Source organism: Sciurus vulgaris, assembly GCF_902686455.1.
Source record: "Sciurus vulgaris genome assembly, chromosome: 4".
In the NCBI taxonomy this organism is placed as follows: domain Eukaryota; kingdom Metazoa; phylum Chordata; class Mammalia; order Rodentia; family Sciuridae; genus Sciurus; species Sciurus vulgaris.
This window is the reverse complement of record NC_136464.1, coordinates 173,833,941-173,847,620: the sequence shown is the minus strand read 5'-3', so window position 1 is coordinate 173,847,620 and position 13,680 is coordinate 173,833,941. Positions and strand designations below refer to the sequence as shown.

The window sequence follows — 13,680 nt, the reverse complement described above, 5'->3', positions numbered from 1 at the left end:
GAGGTAGAGAAGAGGATGGAGTCGAGGCCAACGTGCCAGGCTCGCCCATGAACTGTATGCCCGGCTGCTGGGTTTCGGTGTGGGACTTCGGCTTGATTGTGCCATTGACCGAAATGGGGATGTGGTGGGATAAAGAATCTGCTTTTGAACAGGTCGGTTGGTGAGAAGTTGGAAGGTGAGCCCGGTGAGCAGCTGGATGTGTAAGCTCGGGCTTCAGAGGAGAGGCCCAGCGCGGAAGCCTCCGCTGGGGGAGGTCGTCTCGGCCTGTAAATGATTTGTACCCGGGGATTAATGAAACCCTGAAAGACAGGGTAGACAGGAAGGAAGATCCAGCCTGGGGCTCTTCACCAACAACAGAAGCTGGTGGGCACAGGGGACGGGGGTCAGGGAGGCGAGTTCAACAAAGGGTGGATCGCTTGTGCTGAGGGGCACTGGGGAGGTCTCAGCTAATCCAGGCTGTCACAACAAGAGCCCATACACGGCGTGGTTTTTCACGGAAAGTGATTTCTCACCGTTCTGGAGGCTGCAAAATTCATGACCAGTGCACTGAGCGCCCACTTCCTCTTCATAGACAGCAGTTGCTGGCCCTGTCCTCCGTGCAGAAGGCCCTGGCATCTCTTCTGAGGGCCCTGCCACATTCCGGAGAGCGCCGTTCTCCTAACCTAATCATCCCCAAGGTCTTAACTTTGAATACCCTCCCCTTGGGGGCCAGGACTTCGGTAGCCGAATTCGGGCTAGACAGACACGTTCAGACTATAGCAACCATGAAGGTAAAAGTGACTGTGGGTTTGGTAATATGGAGGACCGGTGGGAGACTCAGGTGGAACCAGTTCAGGAGCGGATAGGAGGACAAGTGGAGAAGAAGGATATCCTTAATGCCTTAAAGAAGTTTAGCTTGGAAGGAGACCTAAAAAGGGAATGGTTCTTGGTACTCTGTGTTTAGCCATTTATTTGCCTAAGGCAGTTTCCGCATCTATTAGCCATTTGTGGCAGCTGTTGACAAACTACCTGATGGCTTAAAATAACACGTGTTTATCCTTCCTCAGTTCTGCAGGCCAGAAGTCCAGAATTAGCTTTGCTGGGCCACAAGCAAGGTGCTGGAAGAAGCATGCTCCCTCCTGAGGTTCTGGGAGGATCGTTCCTCGTCTTCCATCTTCTGGTGGCTGCTGGCATTCTTTGGCTCGTGGCCACATCGACGTCTGCCTCTGTGGACATGTGGCCTTTCTCCTCTTCCATCCATGCCAGCTCTCCCTCGGCCTCTCTCTTACAAGCATGTTGTGATTGCATTTAATCCGGAGGATCTCACCATCTCACATCCACGAAGACTCTATTTTCATACAAGGTGACCTGTACAGGATCCAGGTGCTCTGGGGGTCATTATTCAGCTAAACTGGACAGTAATGAACTTCTGAGACTCTGAAGTGATTTGTTCATGTAATTGACAAACCTCCACTGAAATATTTAAATGGAATATTCCATTTTTTTTTCACAGAGAAAGGGTTGTGAAGGGTTGATTATTTAGCTTCTGATTAATATTTGAGACTCATACATAAATAAAACTTTCAAAAATAATTCGACTAATAGTTAAGAATAGGAATGGAATTTTCCTATTAATACTGCCACTGAGTCACAGAGTTAGTTCTTATTCATTCTAAATAAATAGGAAGTACATAATTCAAATGAGATTACATAAGGTACTGTTACTATGTTGACCTTGCTGGTTTTAAATTTATTGCCAGAGACATTATTTAATATGTATAACTATATTATTTTGGCATTTAGTTAATCTAATAAAATAATTTATATGTGTGCATCAATAAAGAGAACCATAAATTATAATTGTGTGTAGTTTAAAATAGAACCACTTAAGTATCTATTTTTGGTATTAAGTGTGTTCAGAACTCTCTTTGTTGAGTCTGGACATCGGGGCTAGCTCTTGCTCGTCCTGTGGATACACTTAATTGAGACCTCTCCGCAGGCAGCTTCCCTCATCCAATCTCATTTTTTCTGGGGCCTGACTCTTACTTCACGCTCTCATGTATCTGTCTATCTGCAAAAGGCTTGGATTTCCCTTTCTCTAGCATTTAATCTTGGAGTTCCCTTCACCCGGCATTTAATCTTGATTCTCCTGCCCCTGGCAGTCTACGTAGAGATGGTTCCTGGCCACTTTGTGCAGAAACCTGGAGACAAGCAGAACTGCTAACCACCTGTCCAGAGTCTCTCCTCTCTTCTTGGCTGCCCCTCCTCTTCCTAGTCCATCTCACAAAAACACAATAAGAAAATTTAACTCCAGGGTAGCTCTCTCTTTTAATTTAGCAGCTTTCATTTGGAGACTTTTCCTACAATAAAGACTGATTTCTAGAAATAGGCTTTTATGCATGTACTTTTTTTTTTTTTAAAAAAAAAGCAAATTTCATTCATTTTTGGTTTTGTTTTTTGTCATTTTTAAAAAAATTAGCTTGTTTTTGACAAATCATTCACAAACGTAAATGAAGCCCACTGAAGTTGGAGGCGTCCCTGTCCCCCAGGGTCTCAGTCCTAAAACAATGTCCAGACCTTTAAGGAGTACTTTCAAACACAGAAAGCAGGGAGGAAACACTGTAGGACACATAATCACATACTTAAGTCTCTTGGGCATTTAATCTGTGGTCCTCGTCCCAGCTGCCACACCCTTTGCCCATCTGGGAGAGACAGGAGACAAGCCACCAGGCAGTCCCCTGGCACGGAGTGGCCACTGACATCCGTCTTGGGAGCAGTTGTCTGGCTCCAGCTGGATCACGCTGCAGAAAGCACCCCAGCTAAGGTCTGCGTTCAAGGCGGAGGCCACAATTCATCAGCTGCAGGGCGCTGGGGAAGTCATTTACCTTCTCTGCTCCCCACTTTCTCCATCCTTAAGGCGAGGCCACCGAATCGTCACTGTCATCTACATTCCTACAAGCCTCTTAGGCCCCACAACCTCTTCAACACACAGATTCACCACCACGCGCCGCTGACTTCCACTCCACGCAGGTCAGGCATGGAGTTTAGCAATGAGGAAGGGATCGAGTGACGCGGATTTCCCGGACACTGAGTGGAAACTGTCGTTGCCCCTGTTTCTACCCGTTTTTCCATTTAAATTTAAACAACAACAACAACAACTATTTTTCAGCCTCCACTGTGCTTCAAAGCTATTTGCTGTAACTATAATGGAAGTGACAGCAGGGGGAGGCCGGGGTCACCGTGGCACGCCCCCACCACCTTGTCAGCCCCAGCCCAGACAAGGCCACTCACCACTGGATGAAGCGGAGTTCCTGGGAACATAAACTGCATCTGCTGGGCGAGCATCGCTGCTGCAGTTTTCTGCTGGATCAAATTGTTCCTCCCATTAATTTCTAGTTGAGTTTTTAAGTGTGTTGGAGGGTGAAGATATTTGCAGTTCTCTCTTGAACAGCGGCCCTGTAAAACGGATGCGTTGGGTTAGGACTGGCGTAAGCAGCCTACAGCTCAGCTGCCCATTTCACCATCCCTCCCGATCTACAAAGGCAGGGAGCGCACGTTGTGTGTGTGTGTGTGTGTGTGTGTGTGTGTGTGTGTGTGTGTGTGTGTGTGTGTAGGGATTACGTGATTATCAAGGTTGCTTCAACTGTTGAGCAGAGAAGATTCATCTGTTCCCCCCCCTCCATCCCTTCCTCCCTCCATCCTTCTCTCCTTTCTTCCTTCTCACCTTCCTTCTGTCTTTCTGTCTCTTTATTCTAATTCCTAACAATAGATTCCAGAGAAATGCGCCTGCTAAGAGTAGAGAAAGACCCTCCAGACAGGATGGAAGGCACGGAAGGGCGTATTTACCATGACCTGTCAAAAGGAGCCTTTAGTCTTGCTGAATACTGGTTTGTGCAGGATAGAGTGAAATCAAAATATGAAAAAGTATGGATGGATTCGTGCACTGAGGATAGGAGTGAAATTTTAGGTGTGTGTTCCAGATTAAATGAAGATATTCCTGATTTTAGCTTGCCGTCACAGAAGTCACGGTAGCACGGGAACCACATTTTTTAGTAATGGACATACGTGAAGATTTCAGGAGTTAGATCAGAAGATCACCTGCAACCGATTACTCACTCCTCCACTTCATACCCCCAACCCTTCCCACTGCAGGAATATCCAACTTAATGTCATTATGTGACCTAGTGAGGTGTGTTCATGGCTCCAGTAACGTTTGGACACTGAAGCTGGCAAACAGAAAAAAAAAAAAAAAAAAAAAAAATTAGGTGTGCAAAGAACCACTCTTGAAGAGTAATTACATATGGAGGTGTTTATACTTAATTTCCAAGTTTTCAAAACTACCAATTGTGAGAATCATGTTGATGTGAGAATTATGCCATTTCTAGAGAAAGAACAGCAAACTGTGTTAACCACTTTGGGGATTACCTTTCCCTAAAGATTTATTCTATTTGCAAGCAGGAAAAGAGACTATGGGTTTGCTTACCAGATATAAAAATAATTTTAAAAGCAAGCTTGGTGGATCTGGGGGGAATAGATTTGCTTAGAGTCATCCTAATGCTGAACATCTGGAGTTCTCACTGCTGTTCATGTTTTCAACTGCTCTTTTAGGCAGTTCAGGCTTCTTGGCGGTGCAGATCCTGCCTCACTGCCACACAGAAGAGCACATGTGCATCCCCTGCTCCGTCCTGGTGGCCTTGCTATCAACCCGTGCTGCCCCCGGATCTACTCTAATGTCACCCTCTTAGGGAGGATGTCCAATGACAGTCTGTAGCAAGGGGCCACACCAGTGTCCCCTTAGTTTCAAGTCCACATCGTAGATGCTTTATTCAGCTTCCAATGTACAAGTAGACGTCCTAACACAAGTTCTGGAAGGTCTACTGTAAAGATACAGGTACCCTGGAACTGCTCCTGGAAACTAAGTTAAACGATCTAGGAATCCTTTCTTCCTCTGCTTCTCTCTGCAAATCTGCTCTGTCATTGCTGCTGTTTTGATTCCAACTTTAGGTGTTGCTTTGTGACTTGCCAGGGTCCCTCCAGCTCCATCAACTTGGGCAGCTTGTCCTTTACTGCTCTTTCCTCCCTCCCTTGATAATTGCCTCGGTCGCTCCATTCGTTAAAATCAAATCTCTCAGAGAGCATTCAGGTTGGGCCCCTGAGGGGTGTGACACATCTCTGAGTTGCCTGCTTTTGTCACACACCCAAAGCTGATGTCACCTGTGCCAGAAGGCAGTCCTGGGATAGAAAACATAGCTACCACTCATCAGCTGGGGTCCATGAGGATTAAGCAGAGTGGCATTTCTTATACAGAGGCTAACACCCAGGCTTCTCTTTAGCCAAAGCACTTCAGTGGGCCCCTGACACCCGGGAAGGTTCACGAGTACATGGTGCCATTAGTCTACATACATAAATGTACAGAGGCCCCAACAGAGGGCTTTGGGAAAGCAGAATTCCACAGAATGAGGATGGAGTTAGTGAAATGTCCACATTTCCACCAGCCTATCTGCGTTCCCTCATAGGACTGTTAATTTGATCACTAGTCTTTTAAAGTAATACTTTATAGCTGCTCAAATTTCAATTTGGCTGGAATTTCAATTTGATTTTCTTAATCAATGCTTTTATCCTTTTGTATGACTGGGATTCCTGGAGAACTACAGAAACTATTTTCAGTAAACTAGAACATGGTGTACAACATCAGATTCATAATTTATTGATGGGAATTTCTTTTTCATGGGAATTAATGCAAGTTCCTAATTTGTCACAAACTTGGAGTAATGAGAATTATTAACCTATATGCCAGGCACTTTATGTATGTTATCATTTTCTCCTTACAACAGCAATAATGATCCCTATTTTACAAAGTTGCAGATGGGATCAGTACCAGAAGCAAGTTTCCCAAGGTCATATAACTGGTAAGTGGTAGAGCTAGACTTTAAACCCAGGTCTTCCCGTCTCAATTCCATCACTATATCATGCTGTTTATTAGCAACAGTTAAAATCCTGAGAAGATAAAAACTAGAACTATCCTTCACAAAATAATAGGATGCATAACAAAAATTTAAATATATTTAAGTATACATATGAGGATTTGGGAATAGAAAGCAATTATTTGCCTGCCTATACACTGATAAGGGGATAGGGCTTGGTAGCCTGGCTCTGCCTTTCTTAGCTGTAGGACTTGGAGTGATTACTTGAATTTTTTCTTCCTCTGTACAACAAAAATAATTATTGTGTCATCTTCTTAGTGCTGTTGTACAACTAACTGAGTTAACACATGCATAAGGCTTAGGGAATTGCCTGGCACACAGTAAGCAATGAATAAATGCTATTAGCATGAAAAATATTGGTGTATGATACTTTATTTTCAGGAAGTTCAGGATCACGGATTTATAGTATTTTGATTGGTCTCTGGTTCTTTCCTTATTCTATGAAATAATTGTACTTAATTATTTTATGATTAAAGTTATTTTCAATTCTACAGAATATTTTTGCAAGTATCCATATTTAAAGCAATAGCCCTCAACCTGATACTCACATTTGAAGAATGTTCGTTCATGGAGGTCTGAGACATACTAATTCAAGCACTGGAAATCTCTAGGAAACAGGATTTGATTAAGAGGACCTATAGAATTTTTAAAATCCTAAAAGAAAAGCCACTGTCAAAATCTAATGAGCTATCTGACACACAAGACGATTTTATCAGGATGTTTTTGTGAAGGCCTAAGATTGCTCAGGACTCACAGCTCTGCACCAGAACTGTTGACTTTCAAGCAAGTTGTCATAACAGAGTGAGAGACGGCTGCGTGCATAGGTCAGGCATCTTCGGACATTGTCATGACACAAAACAGGGTCAAAAATAGTGCCCCCTGAGTGGAGTCTAAGGAACAAGGACAGAAACATCTTGAGACAGTCTTCCTTGTGGTTGGTAGGATTTGTTTCTTTTTTTCATTTTAACTCTTCCTCCCTTTTATTTCTTGACCAAACACTGTCTTCCAAGAAATAAAGGAAGGAGGGTCCAACCCTGGGACAGGGGCCTTCTGCTGGACTGAGGAGCCATGCTGTGGAGAGCCTCAGGGGACCAGGAAGCAGGAGGGGCACCGGCCAAGGCTCACTCCAAGGCCTAGTCTGGAGACTGTGGCTCGCTGGTCACAGGGCCCCTAGGGGCCTAGCTCCTACTAGGTGGTAGGTGTCGGGTGCAGGAAGGGTGGGTGGTGGTGTATGGCTAAGTCTCATTCCTCCGTTTGTTCAACAGGGATTTCTTGAGCTCCTACTGTGTGGGAGGCGTCACACTCAGTGTTACTTAAAGAAAAGGTGAGTAAAACCAAAATGCAGAGCTTCCCTTCCTGAAGACTGCAGGCCAGTGGTGAGGTTAATGAAGTCATGCCACAGATCACTGTCTAATTACAAATTGCCGTCCGTGTTCTCCAGGGGGAAGCCGAGACAAAAGTAAGAGGTCAGAAGTGAGACTGGTGGGTCAGGGAAGGTCTCCAGAGAAGTGACACGTGCACTGAGACCTAAAGGATGCCTAGAAACCTGGTAAGGGGGTGGGTAGTGGCCAAAGTGTGGGTGTTTATGGTATGTGTGGGTTGTACATGTTTGTTTATGTTGTGTGTGTTGTACATGTATGTGTGTGTGTGTGTGTGTTGTGTGTGTTGGTGACGAATAAAATACGAGACACTGAGAGGAGGAGAATAAGCTCAGGCAATGCCCACTGGGGAGTCTCAAGAGTTTTTCAGGCTGGAGTCCAGTGGGGCGTGGTGGGAGCTGGCGAGTGAGAGACGAGGCACAAGCAGCGGCCAGAAGCCAGATGCCAAGAACTTGGAGAGCCAGGTAAGCCAGACGGTCTTCACTGCCTTTGAAGGTTTCTCAGCAGGAGACAAACAGTATCAGATTCTAGTACGTTTAAATCTTGCCTGATTATTAGATTTTTGCATTTCTGACTTTATTTTAGTTCATATTATTTGGCGATCACTTGATTAAAAATAATAACAGACTTCGGATGAAGTCCACATCGGGTTTGTGCAGTTTATTCTGCCTCCAAAAATAATCTCTATTCCAGGAATATTTAGCTTAGAGATGATGGTTAGAATCAAGTTATAATTTCAAGCTGAATTAAATTTATTAAAATAAGCCACCATGGAGGATTCCAATACAGAGTACGCGTGTTGATTCTCAACAGGATGAAGAAAGAAACTAAATGACTCTAATATGTGCTTGGCAGAACGACAGATCGGAGCTATCAGAGTTACATGGCCATTAAATTGCATGGCAGAGGATGGGGAAAAATGCTACTCTGGCTAAGAAAAGATTTCAGAATCAGGTTGGTGTGAGAGGAAAAAGCATAGCAGGAAAATGAGATTTTCTAATTGCTTGTTTTTAAACAAGTGATTTTTAGAATCTTTTCCTAGTATGCTCCTTATAGAAAAAAGCAAATTAAAATTTGTAAGCAAAACCAAAACAGATCTATCAGGAGATTGTTAAACATCTCCAACAACAGGAGCTTTTGCCCATAGGAACTGCTGAAGACTATTATATCCTATGTGTTTTCCCTGGGAAACGTAAAGGATGTTAAGGAGCCTGCATGTGAACAGCTATTAAGCCCCTGCTGTATTTACTATATTCCTTGGGAGTCATTTTGGTTGTGTCTTTGCATGGGCCACGTCATCAGTCAGTGGACTCTAAAAAGGGTCCTAGCAGGCCAAACCATGGAAAAGCAAGTGATAGGGGCCCAGAGTGGACACTTTGAGCCCCGGAGCCTCTCTGACGGTCAATGCTGGCCATGGAAAAGCCTGGGAAGAGCTTCTCAGATTCCTCACATTCCCCTTGCCTGAGGACAGCTTCCTGAGACCCTGGGGTCTGTCTTGGAGCTATATTCCTGATGCATGCTCCCTCTTGCATCTTCTCCTGGAGACGCAGTTTAAAGTCAGGGTTAGAGAACAGCCTCGAACTAGACTACAGGGACTCAAAACCCAGGTCTGCTCTGGTTGTTCTGGGTCCTTGGCAGCCACCTTGGGTGGTCCAGGTGCCCCACCCGTAAAGTGGGATCACGTAGTTTCTACCTCACAGACTTCTGATGAGGATTAAAAGTTAACTTCTGCAAAGCATTCAAGCTGTTCCTAGCATATAATATAGCACTCTTTAAGCTTTATTATTATTATCATCATTATTCCTATTAACCCCTTCTTTTGGGTAAGAATATCTGATATTTAAAATAAATTCCCTATACTTGTTCAGTTTTTCTAATACTGTGCTTTGGTCTGGCACATCTACCAAGCTCTTGAACCCTTCATTACTTATTTATTTATTTATTTATCTTTGGCACTGGGGATTGAACTCAGAGATACTTTACCACTGAGCCACATCCACAACCCTTTTTATTTTTTTATTTTGAGACAGAGTCTCACTAAATTGCTTAGGGCCTCACTAAGTTGCTGAGGCTGGCCTCAGACCTGTGATCCTCCTGCCTTACTCCTGTGTCACTGGGTTTACAGGCATGTGCCATGGTACCCGGTGGCCCTTTGTTATTCTTGTTCTCATGCCCAATGCCAATTCTGGTCATTGATCTCTTCAAAAAGCCTCAGATCTGTTTTCCTTTGATATCTTTTCTGCTGAGACTTGCCAGAGCTATCACCATGTGTGACTCACCTGGAGGTTAAAGCAGCTGTGTATTATAGCTGGAAAATCCTGGAATTCTGGTTGTGGCTTCATCCCAAAATGGTGATGTGAACTTTTACAAGTCATTTATCACAGTCTGGGCCTCAGTTTTCTTGTTGAAATGGGGGTAATCCTATATTCCCATATCTCAAGTCCTCCCAATAGTTGTTAGAGCCCAAACAATTTTTTTTGCTCAGAGAAAAACACAAATTGCCAGGCATGGTTTCCATATCCATTTTCCCCTTGAAGTTCCTACTCTAGCAAAAGGGGAAAGCCACATAAACCAACAGTGACAGGAATAGGGGGCACTGGGGATGTCTGCCGGCATGGTCCACACGTGTTCGCGAACTTGTGAGATGTCTGTGTGGCCAGGTATGAGGAACATCAGCAGCAACAGCAAATTCATCAGAAAGGACTATGTCTGGGAGGGTTTGCTAAGGACCGGCAGCACGCACAGCTCAGGAACAAAGGACTCCACCCGAGGCACCAGAAGTGGCTTAACAGGTATCTCCTAAGTGACTCAGGTGGCGGGTGTAATAGATGTTCAGAGCCTCAGTTTCCCCAGAGTTTCAAAACCTCTCAAGATTTTTTGAAGGTGTGTGGGGGGAATAAAGGCTGGGATCTGAGTAGGTGAGCCAGTTTTTATAGGAACACCATTTTTATGGGCCTGAGTCAGGCCACTAAGGCCAATGTAGCATTTGGCCTGAACTTTCTCTTCTTCCCCCAGTACATTTCCGGAAGGATATGGGCAAGTAAAAGTGTCGGGGAATAAAATGGTTATTTACATCAGAGCTTAATTTATAACGTTAACTATGGGACTGAAATAGCTCTACTCTAAGGCAAGTGACAGATGAGGCTTTTAGGCTTCTTTTGAATTTAAATAAACTAATTGAGCCACATGAGTTCTTGGTGTTATTAGTTCCAACTACATACTATAGCAAATAAAATACAACCACACAAGGGCATTGGGAATAGAAGGAAACTGTAGGTTTGGGGAATCATTAAAAGCAAATGATAACCAGAACTTACATCACAATGAATGATTTCCCATATCGACCTTATGCAGGAGCCTAAAATAGGTTCTATCTGTTTCCTATTTGGTTCAATTTGTATTACAATTCATCTTTTATAGACTATAACTTCTTGGTAAATAGCACAAAATGTTGTACTTATTAACGAGAGATAGAAATGGGATATTTACAGTCTTCCCTTTTCTGGGATGTGTTCCTTTTTCTCTGCTGCTCCGTGGTAATGGAAGAACTGGGGAGGAAGAGACGAGGAAGACTTGACCTTGTGGCCCCACGAGGCTGTGACTGAAAACCAGGAATGCCAAGGGGCAGACCTGCAATCCACCGACCACACCTTTAGGGGTTTAGGGAGCAGGAGGAAATGTGGGACTCGGGGTGCCTAGGTGGTGCCCAAGGACGTCGCACATTTCCCCGGAGAACCCCAGAAGGCCCAGCGGCTCCTTCCAGGGCCTCACCTTGACTGTGGGTGCTCTCGGGGTTCTGCCACTCGGCCTGGGCTTAACCCTCAGGCACAGATGCTTGCACCTTCTCATTTCTGGATTTGCTGGTAGGGCTGCTTGCTGTCACCCAGGGAGGGGAAAACCCAGCACAGGTGCCTTGGGAATGGATCTAAGACTCATTCATTATCATGCCCTGTTCCTACAGGGACTGTTGGCATGGGCCATTCATGCTGTGGCCATTTCAAATAAATAATACACAAATTAACAAATGGGGCAGAAAGGCGAAGTAGGTCGATGGCTCGCAGTCTGCCGTTTCAAAGCATATTTAAGCCTTTTTAAAAAAAATTATTATTTTTTTGCCTGGGCAGTTCCAGTCTCCCCTCCTGCTACTCTGCCTTGTGATGGGGAAGCTGTTTATCAGTTTCACAAAGGGACCAAGTCCTGTCTTTACTGCTAAGGATTGTTCATCCTCTTAATTTTGCATGTTAAAATTGAAAATGTGCCAGTTAAGAGAAATTGGTGGAACCAAAAATAGCCCCTCTGTTCTCCAGAGATTCAAGGAAACAAACTTCTGGGCACCAGATGCTTCATTTGGAAATCATTTTTTTAAAACCAGAATATAAATGTCTGCTGAGTCACAAAGGGACGTCGGTTAGTTGGTAACCAAGCAGCCAGCCACGGAACGGGTCTAGTGGCTGGTGGACTCCATAGTATCTAGATTTTTCTGACACCACCTTCATACATGTGTGATGAAATGCTCATATCACAGCCCTAGGATTTTTCCAGAAGAGGACAGGTCTCTTCTGTCACCTCCTGTGCTTCTCTTCAGAGCTCATGGCACCAGGACCCTCACGGGGGACACCCAGTGCCTGTCATCTAAGGATCTTCCTCCCCTCCTTCCACAAAGATGTACGGACCCTTTTTTCTATGTGCCAAACTCGGTGTCATTAAACAGAAAATTAAAAGATCAGCGCCATGACCAGAGAAGTACAGGGCCCAGCGGGAACCCATCACAGGGAGCTTCCCACGTTCAGAGCCAGCGGTGACTCCAGATCATGACCAGGCTATCAGATTGGCTAGCTGGGGTAGACATGGGGATGAGTAAGAGGTGGTCCCACGTGGAGAATTAAAACAAACCAGGGTAATTTATGGTCACTCTGTGGGGTTAAATTCCTGTAGGCCTTATGAAGGTCTTCATATAACATCTGGAATAAAGTAAATGCTTCACAAACACTGGCTGCCGTTGTTATCGCCTCTGTCATTAGAGATTCCAGGAACTGGTTGAACTGTTTAAGGAAGTGGTATCCACAGGTATCTACAGGTATGCCTCACACAACGTCTGTTGTTGCCATTTATGAAAACATGGGAAATGCTTCTGGCCCAGGTAGAAAATAGCCATGTCCCAAGCCTGGGTAAGCTCAGTGCCTCCCCCACAAGTCGGCACCTCCCCCAGTCAAAGAGTTAAACGGGGGGGGGGGGGGGGGGGGGGGGGGGGGCTTCCAGTACATTCTGATTGGTCACACTCACCGGGGAAGAGCTTGGGGACACTATTTTGAATCTCGCACCTGATGATAAATATACCTGAGACCGAACCAGAGCGTCCTGGTTGCTGGTTTCAGGGTTGGGAAAGCTTCCTTGGGGAGGTGGGCGGAGGGTCGAGTGCTCTGTGACTGCAGGTATGGGCAGCCAGGAAGGGGAGGAGGATTGGGAAAAGAAGGCAGAGGGGCCAAGAAGCACTGGGGAAGCTGGGGCTCGGAGCGCCCCGTGGCAGCACGTCCCTGTGGACTCACAAGAGGACAGCGAGCTCCTCCGAGGCTGGTTTCTGACTGGGTTTGGGAATGACCTGCAGGCCCGATCTGCCGCAGGGGAAGGCTTCACTTGGTCCAGAAAAACCGGCCGGGGAAGGTGTAGGGCAAAGCACCTCAGGCCATTGCATGGTCCTGGCGCACAGGTGGACGGGGAGAAGGTGAGCGATACGCAGGAGGGGTGGGGCCTGGTCACGTCGCATCCTTCACGCATCCGACAGCTGGTTTTGGAGCATCTGCGTTATGCCAGAAGCTGGGATGGAACTGCACACAGGACCCGAAACTGTGACCCTGCCCTTGATAAAAATAGCAAGGACTTATACAATACTGTAGGTGTCATGGCGCAGGCAGTCTCTAAGTGCTTCTTGAAGATCAATCCCATTTAATCTTCTCTACAAGCTCTTAAAAGAGGTACCACTAACAGTCCCATTTTATGGGATGAAACAGAGGCAGAGAAAAGGGAAAATAACTTCCCAAGGTCACAGAGCTAGTTAGCAGCAGAACTGGGCTGCCTTCCAGGCAGACTGGCCCCAGACTCTGCTGTCACCTTCCCCAGAGCCCTTTTTAAGAAACTCACAATGGAACATTCATATCACACCTTACAAAGCATTCTTCACACACAGTATCTTATTACAGCTTCACAACGTTCTTGTAATATGTTACCCCAATTGAAAAGAAAGGAAAAAAGAGGTTCAGAGAGATTTAAAGGTACTTTTCAAGGTCATATTATTAAGTCAACCAGGCTACATTCAGGTCCTACCTTCCTACACGCACACC

At 45.3% G+C, this 13,680-nt stretch overlaps 1 protein-coding gene across 8 annotated transcripts in view; it reads right to left on the bottom strand.

The window, feature by feature from the left end:
• MBNL2 (muscleblind like splicing regulator 2) overlaps positions 1–13,680 on the bottom strand; it is a 150,538-nt gene that overhangs the window by 48,355 nt on the left and 88,503 nt on the right. For all 8 annotated transcript variants that reach the window (XM_079137711.1, XM_079137712.1, XM_079137710.1 and 5 more), the window contains one exon: positions 3,271–3,435. In XM_079137711.1, coding sequence (XP_078993837.1) covers positions 3,271–3,435 — 165 coding nt within the window. The remainder of the gene's footprint in view (positions 1–3,270; positions 3,436–13,680) is intronic.